Here is a 14,462-nt window from a genome sequence, read left to right on the forward strand (position 1 = left end):
AGAGCCCCAACTGGCAGTGGGATCCTTGCACACGCCCTGATGCCCTAAGGCTTTAAGCAACAGTGAGGCTCTCCCCACGGCAGTGAGCCCCTAGGCTGCTCTCAGCCATGTAAGTAGAAGCCTTGGAACAGGGAGGCAACACTAGCACTGGGCGGGGCCAGCTGCAGCTGCCACTCACCCAGGCCCATTGTGAGGTGACAGTTGGGGTGAGGCAGGACGGGCTCCAGGGTGTAGCTGGGCGGGGCCTAGTCAGGCAGGCCCTATAGGGACCAGCAGAGGGCTCCTCTCTGGCTACCAGCAGTGGGTGGTTAATGTGTGGGCTGCTCAAGCTAGGGGGTTACTTGCAGGCCTCTTTGTCTCTTTCTCCCCAGAAAATGACTGGCCTTCAGGTCAACCTCAGCCCGCTGCTGGAGCCACTTGGCTTCATGAAGGTCCTTGAGTGGGTGAGTCTGGAGTAGGGTGAGCTGGGGGGTTGTTTTTTCTTAGAGCAGCTGAGCTGTAAGGGAGCAAAAGGCCCAAGAGTCCTCCCCTCAGGTCTCTCCATTCCCCTTGTAGGTTGCAAACTCCCCAGCTGGGCTGGGCTTGTAGGGAAACAGCAGCCTTTTCTGTGGGGTAGGGATGTTGATGAGGCCAAGCGCTTGCAGGCGTGGGCTTGGGCGTGGCCTGGTTGGTGAGGGGTTTCCTGGCTCTCCAAGGTGGCGGTGCCTCAGAGAACTAGCCAGATCCCTTATTACCCACTACAAGTATTTTCACCACAAAATAACTTCTTGGCTGGTGTTTGTGACAGAGCTGTGCCTGCCTCACTTCATTTAAAGAGAAACCAGTATAACTGCAGCATATTTGTGCCACTGGGGTGTCTGTGTGGTGGGTCTTCTGTCTGTTGGGGTGAGGAAGGGGAAAACAAGAACTATTGACCAAGATCTATGAAGAAACTCTGCTTCCTGTCAGTGGAAGCCTTGGGCCTGTGTTTTTGTTGCTGGTTTCTTGGGCAGTGGAGGTTGGGGGGGGAATGTTAATAAATAATGTTCTAAGTACAGGTAGCTTCCACTGATGTGAAGTTGGAGTTGTAGGGGGCTGGCATCTCTGAAGCAGGCCCTGTTTCTCTGGGTAATTGCCCATGTGTTTTGCTATCTCACCAACGCTAATTAACAAAGGCAGGGAAAGTTAAAAATAATTCTCTATTTTAAAAGCAGACCTCTCTAGATATTACAGATGCCTTGGATTAGTGAAACTAAAATTAAAATCTTTATCTTTATTTTCTTTAAAGTTGGTGAGTGTAAAAAAGTAAAATAAGGACTACTAGTTTTCACTATTGGATTAAAGTTGGTTTCACTCTTTTCTTTAGACTGTAGTGGAGTGCTTAAATCCAAACAACCTCTCTTTGAAATGGAAAGAGAGTAATTCTGGTGAAACTTGACTGCACTACTTGTAGAAAAATGCTGTGGCAATGAGAGTGCTTGTTTGAATCAGACCTTTGCTGATGGAGCACTATACACTAACTCTTATTTGGGAATGTTGAAATAATTTAATACAAATGTGAATAAATGGTGTCTTCCTCCCATTATTGACTGTACTAGATTTCACACAGTCTGAGAATACTAATATATTGTTTCAATTTTTATAGATTTTTTCCATCTTTGTTTTTGCCACCTGTGGAGGTTATAAAGGTACAACTACAATTTTAGTTTCTTGTAAAGGTGTTGTGAACAAAACAGTTACAGCTGCTTTTGCTTATCCATTCAGGTGAGTCTATTCTTTTACTTCCTTACTGTCCTCACCACTGCCCACTAATTTTATTGGATTCACTTGTTACCCACTATAATATGGAGAAATCTACCTTTTTTTTAAAGTCCTCTCTTATGCTAATTCAAACACCCTGCAATGTATAGTCTGATTTGAGAAATCAGAGAATTGAGAAATCAGGGCACTGACTACTGAAAGCATGTTTGTCTCCATCTCTATGCAGATTATGTGGCTGTGAAAAGAGATTATATTGCCAAATTGAAATATACACCTTCTTGATGACTATCATGAGCTGAAAGCATTTACTTTAGTGGTGCATGAATCATTAAACTATCTCTAGATTTTTAAAAAAGTTACCCTTCATGTTGTCTTCATTTTGTCTCAATACTAAAGTACTGCTGATCCTTTAAACAGAATTTTAAGGGGAATTCTAAAATCTTTAACAGATGCTTTCTGTTTATCGAATAATTCTAATTCCATTGAGGGATCCAATTTAGACTTTAGGTGTAGCATTTTGCTTAAGTACTGAATAGGAAAGCTCACCTGGCATTATGTGCACCAGCAGCTGATTTCTATATGAATATGGTCAACTAAACTTGGTAGTTGCCCATAACACATTGAAGCAAAGACAGAACAATATTTCTGTGGGAATATGAGAGGGAGACTAAACAACACTTGACTGGAATCCCAGCCAAATATAAACCGCAAGGTTCAGAGAAAAATAGGGAAGGAAGAAGAGTGACCCTTCCTCCGCTTTCCCAGCATCCAGAAGGGGTCCTAATAAACATAGGCCTCAATCCTGTAAACTGCTCGACAGGTATCAAGGGCTGTAGCTGCACAGAGTAGGCTATGGGATTGGAGCTTTAGCAGATGCTGATGGCTAGTGAAGGCTAGTATAAAAGATTCAAGACTCCCTGCCCCAAGTCAACATCCAGAGGGGGCAAATCTATTGTGCTGTCCATTCAGTAACCCACTAGGGTTGAGTTGAATCTCTCAGCAGAACTGCTGGGAGCCTAAACATTTGCATTTACCTACAGCTAATGATTTAACCCTGTGGCTGGCAAGCTCTCATCTAGCTGTTTCAGCTTAGGCTGGCACACTTGAATTAAGTACAGTTAAATTAGGCTTGTTTCCAAGTCTGAGTGGCTTAAACTTCAACTTTCAGGTTCTGAGTTAGTCTTCATTTGTAACTTCTATTTAAGTGTGGTATGCCTTGTGGCAAAATCTAAGTCTTTAAGGTGGGGAGGGGACTATAGAGAGTATTATGCAACTTGAGTTGCTAGTCAATGTATTCATCTAAAGAATGCCTTATGCAGTCAGAGTGTTGATGGTATTGTTCTCATAAAATGCTAAGATACTGAGGTTTCCCCTTGTGCAAGAAAGTCTTGCTATGGAAAATGCACTGTCTTTCCCCCACAGGTTGAATACAGCTGTGTTTAGTGCACCAGATCCAACACGATGCGGTGGCAGTTGGACTGACTTTCACCTTGTGGGCAACTTCTCCTCTTCTGCACAGTTCTTTGTAACTTTTGCAGTCCTGGTATTCCTTTACTGTATTGCTGCCCTTGTACTATATGTTGGGTACATGCACCTGTATCAGAACACTGGCAAAATCCCATTGATTGTAAGTAACTAACACTAAGCTATTTTCGTCTTTTTGTTTTTAAAACCACTGAAAGGAAAAATGACTTCTGCTCAGCACAGACCTGTTTAAGTGACAATTAAACTTAAATTGTCACATTGTGGTGCAGTGTGGAATGGTTTAAAATCACTTGGGTTTATTAAACTTTGCTAATTTAAAAAAAAATAAAGTTGCTGCTTTTTAAAATTAAGTTGAAAACTGTTGCCACTACAACTTTAGATTAAAATATAAACAAACTAAATTTATAAATGGTATGGCATTTTAAAATATTTACTGGAAGGGGTTCTTTATTAATCTTAACAAACCCAATGTAAGCAAAAAGGAAAACCAAAGATGAAGGCACAGATCCTGCAAACTCTTTAACTGGTGTGTAACTTTACTCACATAAATTCCACTGACTTCAATGGGACTGCTCATGCTAAAAGCTAAGTATGTGCATAAGTGTTAGATTTAGCCCCTGACACTGCCATCTTCATTAACTTGTAGTGGCAGAAAATATTACTTCAAAACAAAATTGACTCAGTGGCAGCACTAAAAAGTTACTTTCAATAAATCAATGACACTATTATGAATTGTGTACAGAAACAGGCATACACAAAAATAGGAGCCTAACGTTTGCTTATAAAGATTTGTTTTGGGGGAGGGTGCTAGATGCATTAAAACAAGACACACAAGTAACTTAACACAAGTCACATTGACTTCAAACTGCAAAACGGGACAAAGGAATGTAGCCTGGTCAAAGCATTTCAGATTTCTTGACTTGTGGAAGTTCAATATATTGAAAGGAGTTGTTCGCTGCAGACCAACTTTATTGCTCTGTTTATCACAGTAAGGACGTTAGCGAGGCCTGGACTTGTTTCAGCACAGATAAGCACTTTACAAGTTTTCTTATTAAGAAGTTTCACATATCATTTGAACTTTTAACAACTGGGAGACAAGTAAAGAACTTCCACTCTACCTCCTTTTTCCATTTTACAGTCTTAAATTGCTAAAAAAACTAACGTAAATAAAAACAAGCCAATTTTAGTTTAAAATTATTATCCTTCTTTGACTGAAATCTTCTGACTAGTTAGTTGTAATCATGAATAGGCATTAAATACTTTAACAGATTGGGAATCTTAATACAAGTATGGTTCACAGAAAACAGGCGAATTATTCCTATTGATTGCTGCAGATTTAAATGACTAAGAATATAGGACCTGGATTCTGCAGTTGGGTCTACGTTGGTGGCTGGGTGGAGACCATGGAACTCTGTGGTTTCCGAAGTTTGCATGTACAATCTGATTGCAAAATGTAGGCCTAAGTCTGCGGTGTGAAATACATGCAATAAGTTTAGACACTTATGTTTTAAATGTGCTTGTGAAGGTCATCTGATCTTTCCTTTCTTTGTAAAATGGCTATAATCAGACTTTTTGGATCTTTCTGCTTAAAATAGCAAAACTAGTAAAGTTTCAGAGTAACAGCCGTGTTAGTCTGTATTCGCAAAAAGAAAAGGAGTACTTGTGGCACCTTAGAGACTAACCAATTTATTTGAGCATGAGCTTTCGTGAGCTACAGCTCACTTCATCAGATGCATGCCGTGGAAACTGCAGCAGACTTTATATATACACAGAGAAAATGAAAAAATACCTCCTCCCACCCCACTGTCCTGCTGGTAATAGCTTATCTAAAGTGATCATCAGGTGGGCCATTTCCAGTACAAATCCAGGTTTTCTCACCCTCCACCCCCACACACAAATTCACTCTCCTGCTGGTGATAGCCCATCCAAAGTGACAACTCTTTACACAATGTGCATGATAATAAAGTTGGGCCATTTCCTGCACAAATCCAGGTTCTCTCACCCCCCTCCCAAAAACCACACACACAAACTCACTATCCTGCTGGTAATAGCTCATCCAAAGTGACCATTCTCCCTACAATGTGCATAATTAAGGTGGGCCATTTCCAGCACAAATCCAGGTTTTCTCACCCCCCCACCCCCATACACACACAAACTCACTCTCCTGCTGGTAATAGCTCATCCAAACTGACCACTCTCCAAGTTTAAATCCAAGTTAAACCAGAACATCGGAGGGGGGGGTAGGAAAAAACAAGAGGAAATAGGCTACCTTGCATAATGACTTAGCCACTCCCAGTCTCTATTTAAGCCTAAATTAATAGTATCCAATTTGCAAATGAATTCCAATTCAGCAGTTTCTCGCTGGAGTCTGGATTTGAAGTTTTTTTAAGATAGCGACCTTCATGTCTGTGATTGTGTGACCAGAGAGATTGAAGTGTTCTCCGACTGGTTTATGAATGTTATAATTCTTGACATCTGATTTGTGTTCATTTATTCTTTTACGTAGAGACTGTCCAGTTTGACCAATGTACATGGCAGAGGGGCATTGCTGGCACATGATGGCATATATCACATTGGTGGATGTGCAGGTATACGAGCCTCTGATAGTGTGGCTGATGTTATTAGGCCCTGTGATGGTGTCCCCTGAATAGATATGTGGGCACAATTGGCAACGGGCTTTGTTGCAAGGATAAGTTCCTGGGTTAGTGGTTCTGTTGTGTGGTATGTGGTTGTTGGTGAGTATTTGCTTCAGGTTGCAGGGCTGTCTGTAGGCAAGGACTGGCCTGTCTCCCAAGATTTGTGAGAGTGTTGGGTCATCCTTTAGGATAGGTTGTAGATCCTTAATAATGCGTTGGAGGGGTTTTAGTTGGGGCTGAAGGTGACGGCTAGTGGCGTTCTGTTGTTTTCTTTGTTAGGCCTGTCCTGTAGTAGGTAACTTCTGGGAACTCTTCTGGCTCTATCAATCTGTTTCTTTACTTCTTCAGGTGGGTATTGTAGTTGTAAGAAAGCTTGACAGAGATCTTGTAGGTGTTTGTCTCTGTCTGAGGGGTTGGAGCAAATGCGGTTGTATCACAGAGCTTGGCTGTAGACGATGGATCGTGTGGTGTGGTCAGGGTGAAAGCTCGAGGCATGCAGGTAGGAATAGCGGTCAGTAGGTTTCCGGTATAGGGTGGTGTTTATGTGACCATTGTTTATTAGCACTGTAGTGTCCAGGAAGTGGATCTCTTGTGTGGACTGGACCAGGCTGAGGTTGGTGGTGGGATGGAAATTGTTGAAATCATGGTGGAATTCCTCAAGGGCTTCTTTTCCATGGGTCCAGATGATGAAGATGTCATCAATATAGCGCAAGTAGAGTAGGGGCTTTAGGGGACGAGAGCTGAGGAAGCGTTGTTCTAAATCAGCCATAAAAATGTTGGCATACTGTGGGGCCATGCGGGTACCCATAGCAGTGCCGCTGATCTGAAGGTATACATTGTCCCCAAATGTGAAATAGTTATGGGTAAGGACAAAGTCACAAAGTTCAGCCACCAGGTTAGCCGTGACATTATCGGGGATAGTGTTCCTGACGGCTTGTAGTCCATCTTTGTGTGGAATGTTGGTGTAGAGGGCTTCTACATCCATAGTGGCCAGGATGGTGTTATCAGGAAGATCACCGATGGATTGAAGTTTCCTTAGGAAGTCAGTGGTGTCTCGAAGGTACCTGGGAGTGCTGGTAGCGTAGGGCCTGAGGAGGGAGTCTACATAGCCAGACAATCCTACTGTCAGGGTGCCAATGCCTGAGATGATGGGGCGTCCAGGATTTCCAGGTTTATGGATCTTGGGTAGTAGATAGAATATCCCAGGTCGGGGTTCCAGGGGTGTGTCTGTGCGGATTTGATCTTGTGCTTTTTTCAGGAAGTTTCTTGAGCAAATGCTGTAGTTGCTTTTGGTAACTCTCAGTGGGATCATAGGGTAATGGCTTGTAGAAACTCGTGTTGGAGAGCTGCCGAGCAGCCTCTTGTTCATATTCCGACCTATTCATGATGACAACAGCACCTCCTTTGTCAGCCTTTTTGATTATGATGTCAGAGTTGTTTCTGAGGCTCTGGATGGCATTGTGTTCTGCATGGCTGAGGTTATGGGGCAAGTGATGCTGCTTTTCCACAATTTCAGCCCGTGCATGTCGGCGGAAGCACTCTATGTAGAAGTCCAGTCTGCTGTTTCGACCTTCAGGAGGAGTCCACCTAGAATCCCTCTTTCTGTAGTGTTGGTAGGGAGGTCTCTGTAAATTAAGTCTTAGTCTAAAGGGTCACAGTCAATTTAAATCTCACTTTAAATATGAAAATATTTCCCCTACTAGTGTTGCTTTTAACACCTAAAACTACAGAAAAATATTTGAGGTAACTTGACAGCTCTCTGGATATTGTCAATTCTGCAGTTTCCTCTGTGCAGGCTTTTTCACACATCAATAAGAGATGCAGTTTTGTTTTGTGTGTTTTTTTTTTTGTTTGTTTGTTTGTTTAGGGGCTGTCAAGGTTCCTCCCCCCACTCTGAACTCTAGGGTACAGATGTGGGGACCTGCATGAAAAACCTCCTAAGCTTATCTTTACCAGTTTAGGTCAAAACTTCCCCAAGGTACAAAATATTACCCCCGTTATCCTTGGACTGGCCGCTACCACCACCAAACTAATACTGATTACTGGGGAAGAGCTGTTTGGACGCGTCCTTCCCCCCCAAAATACTTCCCAAAACCTTGCACCCCACTTCCTGGACAAGGTTTGGTAAAAAGCCTCACCAATTTGCCTAGGTGACTACAGACCCAGACCCTTGGATCTTAAGAACAATGAACAATCCTCCCAACACTTGCACTCCCCCTTTCCTGGGAAATGTTGGATAAAAAGCCTCACCAATTTGCATAGGTGACCACAGACCCAAACCCTTGGATCTGAAAATACTGAAAAAGCATTCAGTGTTTTACAAGAAGACTTTTAATAAAAAATAGAAATAAATAGAAATAAAGAAATCCCCCCTGTAAAATCAGGATGGTAGATATCTTACAGGGTAATTAGATTCAAAAACATAGAGAACCCCTCTAGGCAAAACCTTAAGTTACAAAAAAAGATACACAGACAGAAATAGTTATTCTATTCAGCACAATTCTTTTCTCAGCCATTTAAAGAAATCATAATCTAACACATACCTAGCTAGATTACTTACTAAAAGTTCTAAGACTCCATTCCTGTTCTGTCCCTGGCCAAGACGACTACAGACAGACACAGACCCTTTGTTTCTCTCCCTCCTCCCAGCTTTTGAAAGTATCTTGTCTCCTCATTGGTCATTTTGGTCAGGTGCCAGCGAGGTTACCTTTAGCTTCTTAACCCTTTACAGGTGAGAGGAGCTTTCCCCTGGCCAGGAGGGATTTCAAAGGGGTTTACCCTTCCCTTTATATTTATGACAGGGGCAGAAAGATTTAGGGGTCAGATATACCACCTAAAACTACTTCTTTTAATTTAATGTCCATATTTTAATTTTTACTACCCAAACTTAAAGTGCCATTTGGACAAATTGGAAATTGTGAGACACAGTGAAAGTCTCCCGGGCCACCAAGTCCTATCTGTGAAGGAGGGCCTTGTGTCTAAGGGCTAAACGAGAAAGGGCTGTGTTAGTATAGTTAAAATGGCAAACCTCCTCACCTACTTGCATGTGTGGATGCAATTTTAACGGTATAAAAGTACTTCTATAGGCATAGCGTTTTCTTTTTTTCGCTTCCCAAAATAGAATAAGCTATATTGGTATAAGGCACCTTTTAAATCAATAACATCATCTTAGTGCTTATACCAGTATAACTGCATTAGTGTGTGTGTGTGTATATATATATATACACACACACACACTCCTAACTGACATGCTGTTATAACTCTTCTAGTGGGTCAGGCCTGGGACTTGGCTTGGAACCCAGATATTAGCTTTTCTATAGACTTTGAGTGACCTTAGGCAAGTAACTTTTTTTTTTTTTCCAGCCTCACGGGGATTTTGTGAAGATAATCACTACTGTATAGACAATTCTCTGAATAGTTCAGAGTCTACATATTGGATGACTTAAAAACTGCAGCACTTCAAACAGCAGAATGACACTTTTTGGCTGTCAGTGTACCAAGAGATTTAATATTAAAAATATCAGTACTGCGTTCTCAAGCACAATTTGATTCTCCTGAGCCTCTGTGCCATTTCTGGGGGTGGTGGTGAACATTTAGGATAACTTATCACACTGAACTGTACCTAACATTCTGCCCATGTTTTAAATAACTTTTGGGGGGTGCAAGCCTTCAGATTAGAGAGAGGTAGACTTCTTCTATCTGAATTGTGTTGACAAATTGTAGTAATTGCTTGACTACATTTGGTTAGTTATTTTATAATGAAATATACTTAGACTAAATAACCAGCATCAGTCAGGTTTATTAATGTGGTAGGTACAGGAAAAATGTTCTAGACAACACCAGTCTCCCCAGAGCAGTCCCGTGCAGCGATATTACGTTCACCTTACACAAGGTGTGCTCCAAGTTGTACATTTCAGCTGAAATTATTTGACAAGTTACACATTTCTTTACATGTCACTTCAATCCAACCCATCAGTTTGTTCCAGTTCCCTAACTTGTTTTGTTCCTTATCTTCCTTTTGGATACTAGCATTTCAGGCACTGATATGTGAAGGTACTTCCTTCCGTAGCTTGTGCTAAGACACAGAACGAATGTACCTTGATTTTTACAAGTTTCCTGTCTGCTTATTCCAAATGGTTACTTCAGCAAATGCAAGGTGTTGTGGGATACTTGGCATAAGTGAACAGGATTATGGTATAGGCAGTTTAGGCTAAATTACTGTTACAGTATTTGTGATTTAATGTTTGTACTAATGCATACTAATATGGTGTGGATAATACACACTGTATTATATCTTTATATGCTAGCCAGCATATTTTAGTCACAACTGCTAAGTTGAATGTTTATAACCTTTTTTAGTATAGAAGGGGTGTAGACAGTTCTGTAGTCCAGTTACAGTACTGTCTGTGTAACTTTTATATTGTGCTCAGAAAGAAAACTAGTATCTGAGACTGCCTAATTAAACTGGCTTAATATGTTTGCACAGGTAAGTCAATAGCTATGGACCTGAAGAAGAGCTGTGTTTAGCTCAAAAGCTTGTCTTTCACCAGCAGAAGCTGGTCCACTAAAGATATTGTCTTTGTCACTGTCTAATAGTTACCTAACTCGTTGTCTAATAGCTACATATGCCAGTGTTGTATCTTGACTGTAAGTCTGATGCATTTTTTTTCACTTTTCCCTTAACTGGAAAATGTGTTTAATTCTCTTGTGGAAGTGGTAATTGACAGTTGTCTCTTTGGTATAGGACTTGGTTATTACTGTCATGGCTGCTTTTCTGTGGCTGGTCAGCACTTCAGCCTGGGCTAAGGCACTTACTGATATAAAAATATCCACCGGTCCCAGCATTGTTCAGGAGATTGCATCTTGCAAATTACCAGGATCAACTTGTTTGTTTGCCTCTGTTACCAGCATGGGAACTCTGAATGTGTCCGTGGTACGTATGTCAAGAGTTATAGCATCCTTATCTTGCTTGTATTGCACCTGAACTTACAATACACACTTTATGGTATTCTATGTAGCACCCATTTTTTAGTTTTTACTGAAATTCCGTCATGGGTTACCAGTCATGCATGATGCTCATCCTAAGGCAGAGCACTCAGAGGCAGATTAAGGTTTCCTAGGGCCCTGGGCCAGAGCAAGTGGCGGGGGGCCCTCCCCACCCCTTCCACCTGTGGTCTCACCCCTATTTTGCACCCGATCCAGCCCCTGCACGTATGACCTCGCCCATGGCACTCCTTTGTGCCCCTTCACCGGGATCCTGCCCATTCCATCCCCAAACTGCGGCCCCAAGACCAGAGAAGCTCTGTTTCCCCCACTGTGGCCCCAGGCTCCAGCAGGTAGCAAGAGCTCCTCCAGTCCTGGGGCTGCAGCAGGGATCCCTGTTCTGGGGCTTCCCGTGCTCCCCCTGGCTTCTGCTGGGGATGGGGTTGGGGGCGCTAGGGGCTTTAGGGGCTTCCCCTACCTCCACACCTGGCACAACTACCAGGGAACAGGGTTGGGGGCACGGGGGCTTTTCCCACCTGCCCAGGGCTCTGGGGTCCCCCGGTTGGCCGAGGCCCCTGGGCATGAGCCTCATAAGCCCAGTGACTAATCTGCCGCTGAAAGCACTAACCAGAGCAGCAACTGTTTCCTCTTAAAACCATTCTTGGCAAATCTGTGTAATTTAATTTGCAGAAAGATGTCTTTCAAAGTCATTTGGGAATCTCTCTTCCAGGCACCTTTCTCTTAAGCTTCCACATTACTTCTCTCCATAGCCACTCTCAGCGAGTGCGATTTGTCCAGTAACTTTATTGAAATTCATGTGGGGTGTCTCTGGTAGGAGTAAACTAGCTACTGCCTGACATTTATCTATCGAACCTGGCCTTTGTAGTAACTGTTAACCTTCTTCGCATACCCCAAAACAAAGAGACTTAAGGAAAGCTCTTTTTAGGGGCTGGGAATTGCACAGTATTCTTGTGGTGATAGATAACAAGCTTCTCCCCTACTCTCCCCCTTTACTAAAGCATAAGGAGTGTGGCCAAGAGTACATTGTATTAAATTGTAAATCTGGGTTCAAAAGTGATCTTACACTTGCTCACTAGGCCAGTGGAGATCACATGCTTAATCCCTTAATGCATGCCTGCAGTTTCCATTCAATGAATGGAGGAACTTCATAATTCCTTGCATATCCGTGACTGTGGTCCTACATATCTATAATGAGGATGCTCATTAGCCATAACTATCACTGCTAACTCATGGAGAAATGGGTCTACTCATTAGTAGATCCCTGTGGAAAGAGGATCAATTAACTTAATATTTAAAGCACTTTGCAAGTATAAATCTCTAAAGGAATGTTGCAAGCCAAACTGTTTTGCCTGCTAGTTTCAAATTTGTGTGCTACAAGAGTTTAATTTTTATAATCTATTTTTAACCCCCGCCCCCCAGGCTTTTGGATTACTTAACATGATTCTGTGGGGAGGAAATGCTTGGTTTGTATACAAGGAGACCAGCTTGCATAACCCATCAAACTCAACTTCCCAAAGCTCAGGAATCTATCCACCTACAACAGGAATATAATTAGTAAGATGATGTTGATACTTCATAAAGAGCATCTATTTTGCATCCGACGGCCAACAACTTGAAGTCACTGCAGTTTTTTTGTAGTAATGAATAGTTTAAACAAATTAGTGGGTAAACTTCTGCTTTGTACTTAAAGCATGTCTCACAGAAATATGGATGTAAATTTTCAAGTGTTTTACAGTGAAATATATTATGACTCTAAAATGAGTGAAGTTTCTTCATTAAAAAATAACAAATTGTTCAGACCTTCCTAAATCTCTTGGCAAATACTTCCTCACACACACACCTTTTCAGGAAGTGGTTCTAGTTAACATTTGTGGGAAGAAACTGATTTGGATTCTGTAACATGACTGATTTCTCAGTTGAAAAGACTACTTAGCTTAGGATGTTTGGAGTTCCAATATTAAATCCCTCATTCAGAGGTTACCTACTAATAACTTTGCACAGATAAGCTTTCTAAAAAAATATTTAGTCATCTCTGGTAGCATGATTCTGGCATTCTGTAATTTTCTTGTATATTGTTGGTGGGTTTTTTTGGAGGGGGAATCTAGTATAGACACTTTCTAATGTTGTATTTGCAGATAGACACTTAAGACTTGTTTGGCGTTCATATGTTCATTGTTAATACTTCATGATTCGGGACAATCTTCAAAAACACTTAGTAAAGCGGCAAGTCACACTTCTGTGGCATAATTTAAGAACAGAAGAGTTAAGAAATTTAGGTAGGGTAGGGGTGTTTAAGTGCATCTCAGCTACAAAGCATTGTTGTAAGTTTGAGAGATACTGTAGATGCTAAAGCTGACGCCATCAGTAAACTTATTGTTTTTGATTCAGGTAAATGAATCCAAGCAGAGCAATGGGAGGTGCATGGGACTTACCTACCTAGTGACACAACAGCTGGAGATGTCTGTCTTACTAATCTATACAGGTCTTGTTTAATAGTCAAATCTTGATCCCAGTAAATAGACAGGCTTCCCATGAGATATTTACATATTCAGACATCTGACTTACTGTTACCTCATTTATTTCTCCATGTGAATTGTCCAACAAAGATGTGTCTCATGGTTTCTGCAAACTTTAATAAATATTTAAACAGTTACTGGGGCTATACGCTCTAAGCAGCAAATATTTCTATAAGCTTTCTTTCTTTCTTTCAAAGCTAGGACAGGTGTAATGGTACATACATCTCTTGATCTTTCAGTGTCTTGCCTTAAGTGTCTTTCCAGCTGTAAAGATGTAAAAAAAATAAATAAAATAAAATGTACTGTTGCAAGAACAGCCTCTAATAAAGATGGATTGCTGTAACTTTTAGTCCATATACTCATTTTTACTTCCTTGCTTGCTTCTGTGAGCAGACTTCCCTCGCAATTCTACCTCTGGCTGTGTAGAGGAGGAAGCCGCCTGATGGAATGTAGCAGTAAGAGCAGGACCTTGGCCCAGCTAAAGCAGGATATGGTAGTGTGGGTAGATGGAGAGAGCTAATTGGTAGAGCCCCACAAATCTGCGGATATCCGTGTCCACAGACCATGTTTGTGGATTGCGAATCAGAGGCCGATTCAAATTTTGTATCCACACAGGGCTCTACTAATTGGAACCCAGCATGTGCAGAACAAACTGGGATAGGGTGAGTAAAGAAACAGGAACACTGAGATTGGACTCTTGCCTCCTTCAGAGTGTAGGATGAACCTAGTTTAGGGATGAATGTGAAGCACACAGATACCATAGGGATAAGCAGCAGATAAAAGCCCAGCAGAAAATCAATAATTCTGTCTTCAGAGTAGAATTTGAATAGTGTGCAGAAAATAAGGTGACACCTCCTCCCCCCCCCTACACACATTATTCACTCTTTGACATTTCACAGGTGATAGTCCTGTCTAAGTCACTTTACATATAGGAAAATGAAAGCTTGGGCAGAGTGTAGGGGAAATCCCTTTATAAACACAGCTGTGCCTCTTTGATTTTCTAAAAGAAAGCTATTCAATGGCCATAGTTATTTTCCCAAATAGACCTATTTATTGGCTGCAGAAAACCCTAGTCAGACAC

At 41.7% G+C, this 14,462-nt stretch overlaps 1 protein-coding gene across 2 annotated transcripts; it reads left to right on the forward strand.

Annotated features, from left to right (window-relative positions):
- The first annotated feature begins 359 nt into the window (after positions 1-359).
- Positions 360-12,522, forward strand: SYPL1 (synaptophysin like 1). Of its 2 annotated transcripts, none has more exons than XM_073331837.1 (5): positions 360-443; positions 1,625-1,743; positions 3,163-3,367; positions 10,606-10,794; positions 12,285-12,522. In XM_073331837.1, the coding sequence occupies exons 1-5, from the start codon at positions 375-377 to the stop codon at positions 12,414-12,416; spliced, it is 714 nt and encodes a 237-aa protein (XP_073187938.1). In that variant the 5' UTR covers positions 360-374; the 3' UTR covers positions 12,417-12,522. The 2 variants fall into 2 exon arrangements, with proteins under 2 accessions (XP_073187938.1, XP_073187946.1); XM_073331845.1 differs by having other exon boundaries at positions 375-431.
- Positions 12,523-14,462: the final 1,940 nt, after the last annotated feature.

The sequence above is a fragment of the Lepidochelys kempii genome, chromosome 1, assembly GCF_965140265.1.
Source record: "Lepidochelys kempii isolate rLepKem1 chromosome 1, rLepKem1.hap2, whole genome shotgun sequence".
Taxonomy (NCBI): domain Eukaryota; kingdom Metazoa; phylum Chordata; order Testudines; family Cheloniidae; genus Lepidochelys; species Lepidochelys kempii.

Bases quoted from the DNA above. Each gene is read 5' to 3' on its own strand.
- SYPL1 (XM_073331837.1), top strand. From the start codon at position 375: ATGACTGGCCTTCAGGTCAACCTCAGCCCGCTGCTGGAGCCACTTGGC. The intron at 1,744-3,162 runs GTGAGTCTATTC...TTTCCCCCACAG, and splicing joins GCTTTTGCTTATCCATTCAG to GTTGAATACAGCTGTGTTTA. The intron at 3,368-10,605 runs GTAAGTAACTAA...TCTTTGGTATAG, and splicing joins CTGGCAAAATCCCATTGATT to GACTTGGTTATTACTGTCAT.